The sequence below is a fragment of the Physella acuta genome, unplaced genomic scaffold (assembly GCF_028476545.2).
Source record: "Physella acuta isolate Inbredline_101_S28 unplaced genomic scaffold, ASM2847654v3 ptg002611l, whole genome shotgun sequence".
Taxonomy (NCBI): domain Eukaryota; kingdom Metazoa; phylum Mollusca; class Gastropoda; family Physidae; genus Physella; species Physella acuta.
The window spans coordinates 32,501-45,347 of record NW_026734066.1 but is presented as its reverse complement, the minus strand read 5'-3'; the positions used below and the strand labels follow the sequence as shown (position 1 = coordinate 45,347).

The 12,847-nt window shown below is 38.2% G+C and overlaps 1 protein-coding gene across 1 annotated transcript in view; it reads right to left on the bottom strand.

Annotated features, from left to right (window-relative positions):
* Nucleotides 1-368: 368 nt before the first annotated feature.
* LOC131933738 (ATP-dependent DNA helicase Q4) overlaps nucleotides 369-12,847 on the bottom strand; it is a gene marked incomplete at its 3' end in the record, with an annotated part of 38,691 nt that continues 26,212 nt past the window's right edge. The window contains exons 5-6 of the mRNA XM_059290345.1: nucleotides 11,133-11,315; nucleotides 369-504 (exon numbers count right to left, since the gene is read on the bottom strand). Coding sequence (XP_059146328.1) covers nucleotides 369-504; nucleotides 11,133-11,315 — 319 coding nt within the window. The remainder of the gene's footprint in view (nucleotides 505-11,132; nucleotides 11,316-12,847) is intronic.

Sequence of the window (12,847 nt, the reverse complement as noted above, 5' to 3'; positions counted from 1 at the left end):
CCTTTTGCCTACAGCCACCTTTGACCACACCTTAAGCCTTCAGCTACCTTTAAAGTGACCACACCTTTGAAGTGTCCACACCCTATGTCTTTAGCCACCTTTGACCACACCTTTTGCCTACAGCCACCTTTGACCACACCTTAAGCCTTCAGCTACCTTTAAAGTGACCACACCTTTGAAGTGTCCACACCCTATGTCTTTAGCCACCTTTGACCACACCTTTTGCCTACAGCCACCTTTGACCACACCTTAAGCCTTCAGCTACCTTTAAAGTGACCACACCTTTGAAGTGACCACACCCTATGTCTTAAAGTGACCACCCGTAGCCACTCTTCCCATACACTGACCACAACTGAGACAGTACTCACCATTCAGATCGACGCTGCTCTGCATGGACGTGCGTATCAGCGTGGCCACCCTGTTGGTCTGCTCCCTGCGTGAGCAGTAGATGATGATGCTCTCACAGGATTTGAACCTCTCCCCTTTCAGAAGGTTAATCAAAGCCTGGGAGACAAGTCGAAAAGTAGGTCAATGAAAAAAATTCCAAAACAAAATAAGGTAGGTCGGCGAAAAAATTTCCTAAACAAAATAAAGTAGGTCGGCGAAAAAAATTCCTAAACAAAAAGAAAGTAGGTCAACGAAAAAAATTCCTAAACAAAATAAAGTAGGTCGGCGAAAAAAAAATCCAAACAAGTAAATACGTACTTTTATGTCAACAAAAAAAAATATTTCCAAACATCTTTTTTTTTAAATATTAAAAACAAATGTTAATAAAAATAATTTTTAAAAAATCACCCATCCCACTTCGGAATATTCAAGGGAGATGGAATCACTATCAATGTAATGAATTAGAGTGATGGGCCCTTGTGATAAGATGGACTTTATGTTTCCCCTCAAGATTTCAAAGAACTGAATCTATTAGGAGTATTTAAAGGGGAAAAACCAGTAGCAAGGTATATTATTAGTCTGGTACTAAAAATAACTTTTCTTTGGAAAATCCCGTTTTTTTTTCTGGGTGGGAGTAAGCTTGGATATTTGGACAAGAAAGACAGGAATTGAAAACATTGGCGTGGGGTGGAGATACTGTGGGGAGGAGGGTGTGTGGGAAAGGGGTAGGGAGGAGGGGGCGTGGGAGGGAAGAAGCGGGGCGTGCGAAGAGGGGGTTGGGGTAGAAGGGGCTTGTGGAGGAGGGAGCGTGGGAGCGTGGGGAGGAGGGGGCGTCGGGTGGGGATGAGGGGCGTAGGAGGAGGGAAGGGGGCATGGAAACCTGTTCAACAAGATTCGTTCTATTTTTTGTTAACATTAAGTACATAACGTGGAGGGGATCATTAATTAGTTCTAGAACTCGCAGAAAGGATGAGTTACATCTCACTGCAGTTACGTTTTGACATGCAATCTACAACATAGTGCACAAACTATGGAGATACAATAATACAATACTTCAAAAAGATATTTTTTTTCTTTTTTTTTCAATTAAAGACCTACACCACAGGAACTATTTTTAAAGTGTTGGGACTGATATGAAGTACTTGGATCTAGAGTACTTTTATCTTAGTACTTTGATCAGAAACACTTTGATATAAGGCGACTCAAGAAGATGGTTAACAAGTACTGTCACGTCGACGACCGCAGGAGCACTTTCGATAAGGCAAATAGAGGATGGGTTAGACAGGATGGTATGGAGATGATGGTATAGAGATGATGGTATGGAGAGGATGATATAGATAGTAGTTTATATAGATGATGGCATATAGCGGATCGCACAGAGATAATGGTACGCTAAAGAGAGGATGGTATGGAGAGGATGGTACAGAGATAACTGTAAGCTAAAGAGAGGATGGTATAAAGAGGATGGTATAAAGAGGATGGTATACAAAGGACGGTATAAAGAGGATGGTATAAAGATGATGTAATAGAGATGTTGGCACAAGCAGGGTTGTGTGTATAGGATGAGGAAAATGTAGCTTAGTGTACTATATTTTACGTGAGTGTGGCTCAATAGTACTAGCAGTAAGGTAAGGCTTCGCCAATATGTATTCAGCTTGATGCCTAACTAATGCCGGGTACCCACTTTAAGCTGAGTGAGCATAGAGAGCTCCAAAGTTTTATTTTTTTTTAATCTCTACAAACATTTGTATTTTCATCTGTAACATAACGCTTACAAAATTGCTTGTCCCACTTTAAAATTATAATGTAGATATAACGAGACGGCTGAAGGTGATATTTTAGATCAATCAAGGACGGGCTAGAAAGATAAAACAAAAGCAGCGCTCAACGCGAAAGACAATAGCCTATAAGAAGATTAAAGTGCAACCGATGACATTTGATGGGATATTTTCAGCTTGAAAAAAAAAAAACATCGACCGGTTCTAATCTGGTTCATCCAGAATCTTGTGAGTTAACCTGTGTCATTATATTCAGCAAAGATTCGTTGTTGTTTTTTTTTGTTTTTTTTTTTGTTTTTTTTATTTATGTTTTTTTTTAAGCCTTGTCGCTTGTAATAAGGAGCGAATCAAAACCACTCTAATGGAAGTCAGATTAAATTGTATTTAAAAATTGACAGTTTTATAATAAACGTGGATGTGCATTGTGTTTAATGCTTTTTTGTGTATATTACCTGGCGTTTATTTATTATTTTTTTTGTTAATTTAAGAACCCATTTTAGACTTATTAGTTTGCTCTCAAAACCTTTTTTTCATTTCTTGTCTTTGGGCAAGCGTGTACACAGGGCAGGCGCGAACTACAAGGCGAACTAGGCGGTCGTCTAGGGAGCCTTTAATGGGGGGGGGGGGGGGGGGGGGCGCAATTTTTTTTTAATCGCCATGATCAAAAAGTACCTAATAATAAATAACTTTGATTATCTTTTATAACTTATAGATGGTAATATACAAAGGAGTAGCGATCTATTTCGACTAACTATCAATTGTGCGCCCCAACCCCCTAATTAGGCCTATATAGGCCTATATTTATTCGCGATGGTAAAAATGCACCCCCACCTCCCTAATTTGTGAAAGTCGGGGCGCTTTTTACCAGTCACTTTGCCTTTTTATTTTGGTGTCACATAATTGATGTAGAAAACAATTTAATTTGTCGGTAATTTAAATTTCGAATATTTCAAACGGTTATCTAATAATTTTAATGTTGATTTTAGTGATCGCTCTAGTTCATGACCGGGAGTTCCGTGGTTTTAACAGGGCTTGTAAGTCTCGTTTTCTCTGACTTTGACATATAAATCTGCTCTGCTGTATCCAGTTTGCAGTGACGGGGTGTTCAAAGTATTGTCACTTATTTGTTAAGTTTTGCGAGAGCGTTTTGATTTGGGAGTAACGACGGAAGGCTGTTAATGATACTGGTTTCGTAGGTATAAAGTATCGATTCTTGAAGTGTTAAGGTATCGTATATTTTGTTGTGTAGTCGTAGGTTTAATAAAAATCGGATTGGTAGTAGATAAATGAGAATGTTGGTGATGAAGTATCGTTGTACAGAAGATGGTGAGAAGCGAGCTGTGGGGTATTAAAGGCCGAGTGTTGACTGTATTCGTGTATTAGAAGGTCCAGTGAAATCGTTGTTGATTGGGAGTATCGGTTGCAGAGCTTGGTGAAGTTAAGCGAGGTGGTGTCGTAGTTTTGGAGCATCGAGTCTAGTTATGTTTAGGTATCGAAGTTTGATGTGTCTTGTGAATGTAGTAGTTTGAGTATATCGAGTAGTCAGAGAGAAACTGTAGATTTGGGTGGGTTAAAATACAGAAAGATAAATTAGGCTATATATCGATAGCTAGATTACCAGGCTTGGGAGATGCGAGTTTCATTTGAAGAAAGGTATTATTTTAGATTACTTTTCCCGTGTTTTTGATTATATATATATATATATATATATATATATATATATATATATATATATATATATATATATATACATATATCTTATCCTAAACAAAGATCGTAATAGTAATATTGAAATTAAAATATTAGTGGCTCTTTAAAAGGTGGGCAATTTTGTAAATTGTGACTTTTGGCTCTTCTGTCTCAAAAGGTTGCCGGCCCCTGTCTTAAACAGTTACCCGTATTTCATTTTTTTAAGGTGTCCCATTATTGTAGGGATCCAAAATTAAATATCTTACAATAATTGCAACATACTGTAAAATGCATGTCATTGCAATTGACCAGAAGTATGATATAATAAAGCTACTACGAGTATATTTTCAATTTAACCTACAGCTAAAAAGTAAGTTGGTAAAATATATTGTTTTGACAGGGTTACATAATATAAAAATTAAGTATAATGATTAAGTAATGAAATTTAAAGAGTTCTATTGTGTTTTTTAAGCATGCCTTAGTCTTAGTGAAACTTGGTTAATTTAGCTATTTGTGTGAAAGTTATTTCCCTTTAAGGAAATTTTGGCATTTGGATTTCCAAATGGGAGATAATTCATTGCTTAATGCTACGTTCATTTCAAATTCCTGCACTTTATGTTGACCGCTTACTTATAAATAAAACTCTGTTATTATTTGCTATTTTTAAATTTATATAGAGCAAAAGTTCTAAACAAAATAGTTTGGTATGAGTTTTTTTTTAGCAATATCAAGTTGAAAAACTAATTCATCAGTATCCGTTATAGTTAGCAAAAATCTTCATGGGAACCATAGAAAACACCACGCAGCTTATCCACCACCCTCATCCCTACCTGCCAGGTGAGCTGTGGTTCACCCTGAATGTTTACAATAGTAGTAACTTAGTAGAGCCGGTTATAATAAGTGACGGCTATTAGGGGCAGATAATTTAGTTTTTAAACGATTTGAAACTGAGGGGAGATAATAAGTTCTGCTTGATATTTTCACTGTAGTCTGTAAACGGCTGCTTTCATTTATCGGGGTGGGGGAGTGGGGGAGGCAGGGGGTGGGGTATTTTCGAATTCACAAATTATGAATTGTTGATAAGTAGAAAATAAAACAACTAGATAGCGGCGTATGCTACGTCGCGGGTCTGCTCGTACTTAATATTAGTATTGTTAGACACAGTATGCGATAATGCTACCAATGCGTCTAAAATCGTCTTAGTCGCAAATTAATCATATTAGTTAAGAATCTTTTTCGTATTTTTCACCCTCTCCTAAAACATGCACATATAACAAATGTAGGTTGGAATCTATTTTAAATTTTCGGATGTGTGTGTGTATGAGGGGGGGGGGGAGGAGGGGGGTTGTCGTAAAGTAGACTCGTGGACTTAGCAACGATTTCAATAGAATGTGATTACGATTCCACACTGGAACTGAAAGAGTTAGAACAAACTTTTGCGACGAAGGAGGCAAGTAAAATTTGATTTTGATGTCTACATATACCTTTTATACAATTTATGATAAATTAATATGTCACTTTTAATTAACTGTTTTCTTAAACATATGTTTTGTTAATTAATTTGAGTAAAAAGGGGGCAGTTTGATAAGTTTTGCCTAGGGCGCTAAATTAGCTTGAAAATAATTCGCAACGTTTTTTTCCCCCTTTTTTGTGGGTTTGTAGCCAAGCTAGTATTACTAGTAACTCACTTTTTGACCTAGTTACAATGTCGCGATTTCGTTTAAACTTTCCAGCTACGTTCTTATTTGGTGATATAATATACTAGAGATCGCTTGATCAGCGGAACGTAGCTGGTGAACTGTCGGTCACGGTTGGGTGATTTCTTCACTGAACAGCTACCACGAACTAAGCAGGGGCAGATTATTTTCGAGATCAGAAGATACTGGGTCGGGTTTTAACGAGAATATTTTTAGTCGTTGCCTATGTAGTGTCTACTTCATTTCGAACGAATGACTAAAAAGTACATTTACATAAAAAGTTTTGGTTGTTAAAATATAATCTTAAGAGCGACAAAATCTTTTATTAAAGAAAGCAAATTAGTTTTATTTTCTTATTTTCAGTGCATTTAAAAGCTTGTTATTATAACGATTTTTATATTTTTTTTATTAAAAGAATACTTTCATGAGGAATTCGATAGACAGTTTTTTACATAAAATATTTTTAAATTAATCTATTATTTACTAAGTCATGTAGTTCCTATCTAAGATTGTTTTAAAACCTACATCATAATGCAGTTCTACTTTATTCATCATCATCTTTTCCCCTTCTTGTCCAAAACACATGGGGCAGCCGAAGTAGAGTTCATCTGTTTCAATGACACCGGCGTACAGAAGGGATACCGTGGTCAGCACTATGTCCAACTGCCTTTGTTCTCCTAACATGAGTTAGGTACCCATCAAAGCTGGGTGGACTAACAAACGTCTTACAGGCTTGAGCCCGGGATTCGAACTCGGGACTTTCGTGTTAGCTGTTGTAAGCTCTACCATCCGACCACGCCGTTCAGCAATCCCACTTTAAATGTGATAAAAACATCCTATTTTAACAAAAGCATACCAATATGCGCATGTTGTTAGACTGTTTCGACTTTGATCAGTTTAACTATTTAATTCAGTTTCAAGTAGATGTTCAATCAAAATTTTTAAAAATTAAAAATGTGTAAAAATAACCGAGGTTGATTCCCTTTATCAAATGTTGACTTGACAAGGGGAAATAATCAGAGACGACTCCGTCAAAAACAGGGGAAGCGTTCGTGACGCGGTGTTACTATATTTAGTATCTGAGTCCTTTACTTGAATAGAAGAGTGCGAGAAATTAACGAATCAAAACGCTTTGTGACAATTAAGGGCCTAGTCAGACATGACGCAGAAGTCGGAATGCGTGTGTGTGTTTGTCTGTGTGTGTGCGTGTGTGTAAAAAAGGAAAGTGTGTGGGGTGGTCACGTGATTTTTTTTTAAAAAAGGGGGGGGGGGGAAGAGACAGAAGATTAACCGGGGGGGGGGGGCTCGATTTTAAATTGTTGGCCAAGCCATTATATTATTTTTTTTTTTTATTCGGGTCTTTTTAAAGTACAGCGACCGAAATATGAAAAGTGAGAGGCAGCCAGAAAAAATTACCCCGCCATCTTGAAATTGTGCCCAACAGAGTTGCCAAGTTGGCAAATTATTTAAACAGATTAGACAATTTTCTGGAATAATTATTTTGATGTCGGTTTTAATTTTTTTTTTAAAATAGCTGACAACCGCCCACCAGGTAGGTGGTGAGGAATTAAGGGTAAGATAGAATGATATTGATATTGGTAGCCGCTTTTGTCCTGTGGAGGGGAGGGGCAGAAATGCTTCCCCCACCCCCTTTCAGATGAATATAACTTGTATATAAAATGAGATCTTGTCCAGATAAGCTCCGCCACTTATGCAAAAAGCGCTAGAGCAAAAAGTTAAGCGCCCGCCGCATGTAAGACTGTTATTTCTGAGGTCTAGACATTTGAATATTACAACGCACGTCATAAAAAAACTTCTTATCCGCCTCTAGGGTTAGGGTTGGGGTTAGGTTGGGGTTAGAGTTGGGGTTGGGGTTAGGGTTGGGGTTAGGTTGGGTTTAGGGTTGGGGTTAGGGTTGGGTTTAGGGTTGGGGTCAGGGTTTGAGGTAACAAAATACAGACCTTTCCAAGCAAATTATGAATAATATGTTCCGATTTCACCCTCTTCAATTAGATCTAAAAGTACACGTTTCATATCAATTTTTATTTTATTTTTTATTATTTTTGCGTTTGGGGTTAACCTTTCAGTGGGGGCTCATCAGGACAAAATCCTTAATATGTATACTTTATCCCCACTCCCGGAAATTTTAAAGTGCGCGCCTTTGAAGTTTCAAGTTCCTGCTACCCGCCCCTCCCCCTCACCATTCCCGAATAAAAAAATATCTAAAAGAAACCCTTAGGTAGTGTGGTATATGTAATAAGTATTAATTAGATGCAAAAAATTGTACTAGTCACCTCACAATGTAAGGTTTCGACCTCAGGCATTCGTCAGCACATAACTGCGTGGTTAAGTTGAAAGGGGGGGGGGGGGGTGAAGCTGGGAGGGGGGCGTGGTCGAGCGAAAACCTTCATGTCAAAGCCAGGCTTAATGCCCAACCATTGCGTCAGTGGTTCATGTGATGGCGTCAGTGATATATGTGATGGCGTCAGTGGTTCATGTGATGGCGTCAGTGATTCATGTGATGGCGTCAGTGATTCATTTGATGGCGTCAGTGATTCATTTGATGGCGTCAGTGATTCATGTGATGGCGTCAGTGGTTCATGTGATGGCGTCAGTGATTCATGTGATGACGTCAGTGATTCATGTGATGGCGTCAGTGATTCATGTGATGGCGTCAGTGATTCATGTGATGGCGTCAGTGATTCATTTGATGGCGTCAGCCACCCTACATGACTTGAGTCATCTATACCATAGAGTCAGAGATTCCTAAACGGCGTCAGCCACCCTACATGACTTGAGTCATCTAAACCATAGAGTCAGTAATTCCTAAACGGCGTCAGACTTCTCTTACAACTATGACTACATCAAGAAAAAAAAATTGTATTGTTTTATCATTCGCTTAACTCGGAACAACCAGTCACAATACAAGGGAAACTACTCTAAATTATCTTCACAAAACAAACCAAAATCGCTGGAGTCTAACCCCTCGAAACATTCTATCACAGTTCAAGGGACACAATTCAGATTAATGTTTACCTCCCTTAGACTCAAGATTTTTTTTTAAATACCCCAGACTATTTGTTTAAGCGTTTAGAAATCTTTTCAATCTCTTCCTGTTCGTGGCAATCAACAACAGAGAGTTGGGTCGCCTTCCCTTTACTTTATAAAAAAAAAATGCTATTGTCTGATTGAAGAGACCGAATATTAATCTAGCCGCGGACTGCTGCGGAAAAAAATACGAGTAATCGAGTTTGAATTAGTGTACGGTCTGTTTCTTTTAAGAGGGATTACTGTTGTTTTTATGCAGACTATGAAGTTGTTTTTTTTTAATATCAAATACAGATTTGTCCGTAATATGTATCGTTTGACGTAAATCGTCTTAGTGTAAGGAGTTCGTTCCGACAAATGTTTAGTGTGAAAGGTTCAGTCAAAGACAGTTCATGTTGTCTAGAGAAGAGTGTAACAAGTTCACAGAAAGAAATGCATATTACAATTCCGTGCAGTTTGACGTATATCGTTTTAGTATAAGGAGTTCATTCCGACAAATGTTTAGTGTGACAGGTTTAGTCCAAGACAGTTCATGTTGTCTAGAGAAGGGTGTAAAAAGCTCACATAAAGTTTATATTGCAATGCCCTGCAGTTTGACGAATATCGTCTTAGTATAAGGAGTTCACCCCCCCCCCCCTCCCAAATGTTTAGTGTGAAAGGGTCAGTTAAAGAAAGTTAATGTTGTCTAGAGAAGGGTGTAAAAAGTTCACAGAAAGTTTATATTACATTGCCCAGCGGTGTGAAATGATAACGTAATAAAAGTTTATCATACTTAAAATTTGATGTGAATGTTTCACTTTACTGAGAACGGTGTTAATAATGCACACTGCCAAAAAAAATTAGTCAAAGTTTCACATTACAGGTGTGAATGGTTCAAGTTACTCCAGTGAATTATTCATATTTCCAAATACATAGCTAAAGTAAGATAGTGAGTTTTATTCTAATGATAGATCTAGTTTTTAAATAAACTTCCGCTGCGAAAATTTATTTTCATATTCTCCAGAAAAAAAAAATCTTCTAGAGGTATAATAGAACTATAATATTATCAGGAATGTCGAGATCTATATCAGCAGCAAAGTTACTTTAATTGTAAGTCTTGCTGTAAGTAAACTTGATATAAAATAACCGAGTTTTCAAAGACATTAACTGACAACGATACGCTAAGGCACTTTGGGAGATGATATCAAACCTTAATCCTGACCGTAATCCTAGCAATCTCTAAATCCCTTAAGGTTGATTTAAACTTAGCATTTATCTCAACATTACATTAAAACAATTTCTAAGTCTTTTGTCTTAAAAAATGAATAGAAATAGAAGAAAGGTTTATTCCGCGCGTTTTTTTCTGAAGCTTCAAGTACAACCCAAATTTTAAAAAAATAACAAATCAATACAACAGTAAAGAACTTAATAAAGTTGATTATATTAAGACAAAATAGGCCTTCACATAATATAATCTATTTTATTCGATTATCAAGTTCACCTAGTGCAGACTGAATCTCCAAGCGTCTTACAAGCACAAAGTCTCCTGAGTTAAAAACACGACAGTCGATTTCGTTTATGGATAAAAGTACGGTAATCAAATTAAGAAAGAGGCACTCGCTAGTCACGAATGGGAAACAGACTGCTGGGGTAGGTCGAGTCTTCTTCAACTTCCGGGGTTTGAGAGTACCGTCTTTTTCGTAATGAAATACAAACATTCGTGACTTTATTGTCCTCAATGTGAAAACGTTCAGTGCGAAATTGTGTTGATGTGAATGTAAAAATAAAACATCTTCAATTGTTTTTTTTTTCTATTTACGTAGGCCTATCTAAAATTAAGTTAACGTTTATTGCTAGGGTTATGTAATTCACGATCTTAGGACAGCTGGGTTACGTTCGGTTTATGAACAAGTATATAGATTATATATATATATATATATATATATATATATATATATATATATATATATATATATATATATATATATATATATATATATATATATATATATATATATATATATATATATATATATATATATGTCCATTCGGCATTTGTCGCATTCGGGCATCTGTCGCGTTCGAGCAAGTGTCCATTCGGGAAATCAGCCTTCGGACAAACGGCATTTGGGCAAGTGTCTTTCGGGAATTCGTCGTAGACCCAAAAATTTCATTACAATACAGGGAATACAACAAAACCTCAACATCACAGGAAACAAATCCAAAAAACAACAAAATCTCAGCAATGCAGTAAACAAGCCTTAACACAGCACAGTCAACATACACAGGAATTATCCACAACAAACGAAACTAAAATTACAACAAGGCCTCAACATCACTTGACACAAACCCACACCGCATCACTAATTCAACATTAGCGACAAGACAACACCCCCACCCCCTACCCCCACCACACCACTAAAATTAAAACAAGACCTCAACATCACTTGACACAAACCCACACCACACCACTAATTCAACATTAGCGACAAGACAACACCCCCCACACCCCACACCCACTCCCTCACACACCACCACACCATCCATCACTCACCTCGTCCTTGTTCTCATCCCGGGACACCGACAGGGTCAAGTTCCGGGGGACGGGCGCGCCCCGGATGGTGGCCGTCTCGGCGTCCTCGATCCCCAGGTGCCGGGCCACGTCCCTGGCCGTGGCCCTGGTGGCCGTGGCCGTCAGCCCCAGAAAACACGTGACACCGTAGCGCTCGCGGAGGACCTGAGGAAGGTCAAGCCTGGTTGTTAGAACTCTGGCTGGGTCATGTCGAAGCTGTTTGCTAGTGTCGATACCCTGATCTTAAATATAACCCTAGCTTAATCACAATCCTATTTGGTAGTATCGACACTCTAACTCTAAATCTAACCCCACCCGACTATTTTCAAATTTAGTCGTTTTAATACCCTAAACCGAAAATCTAACCCTAGACGGAAGAAAATCCTGTTTGTTAGTATGGATACCCGGATCTTAAATCTAACTCTAGCTCGATTACAATCCTATTTGGTAGTATCGATACTCTAACTATAAATCTAAACCTACCCGACTATTTTCAAATTTAGTCGTTTTAATACCCTAAACCCAAAATCTAAACCTAGACCGAACAAAATCCTGTTTGTTAGTATCGATACCCTGACCATAAATCTAACCCTACTGATACTCTAAACCAGGGGTCTCCAAACTTTTCAGTCCGAGGGCCGCATTAACTATCAAATTTCAGTTCGGGGGCCAGTTTCTTCCAGGCATGTCTTTGATTTTTCTGGGCAAAGTTCCTCAGCCATCAGCAACAAACGATTTTTCCTTGGACAAAAAGATCTCTGCTCTAAACCCTGAAATCGAACCCTAGGCCGAATATCGATACCATAACCCTAAATTTAACCCCATCTCGATCACAACCCTTCTAGACAGTAACGAAACCCTAAATCTAACCCTACCCTACCATTATATTATCGTTTGCTAGTATCGATACCCTAAACCATAAATCTAACCCTAGTCCGGCCATTATCATGTTTCGTAGTATCGATATCCAGACCTTAAATAAAACACTTATCCCACGATTTATGGCACTTACCAACTGAAAGTTTAAAAAAAAAGTTTGATTAGTGCTAAAATAAGATTTTCAAAACACATGAACTAGAAACGAAAGATTAAACCAGCTTACATCGGTAACACGACGTACTTATAGGAAATGAGATTTGGACTTACGTAATGGTGTGCTACAGGGTGCAGGGGGAGGGTGGGGAGATACGATGAAAAAGGGGTGTGGGTGGAATGTAGCATAACATATACGTTGAACATTAAAGTGATATCTTAAGGAAATGACCTATATGGGAGAGAGGTGGGGGGTGGGGTTTAAAAATTCGGGCTAAAATTACGTGACGTCTATTACTTACGACCCCCAACACAACAGGAAATGACTAAAAAAAAGTATTCGCGTGTGCGTCGTTTTAATGTACTGGATGTACCCAAAAAAAAGTTACAATTTCAGTTCTTTGGTAGATACTAGTCGGGGAATAACTAGGCTACAGCTCAACACAATCGATGGTGCCAGCGGTGTCGTTCAATATCGTGTCTAGGGGGGTGCGGTTAGGGTTAGGTTGGGGGAAGGGTTCATGTTGGGAGATGGGTTGTTTAAGAGTGATGTTGATCAATGGGAGCCTATTGCCTCGTAAAGGAAAAAAAGGACGTTTTCGATTGATTCAGGTTTGTTATATTGATGGGGTAGTAGGGTAGGGGGGAGGGGGATACGGGACACA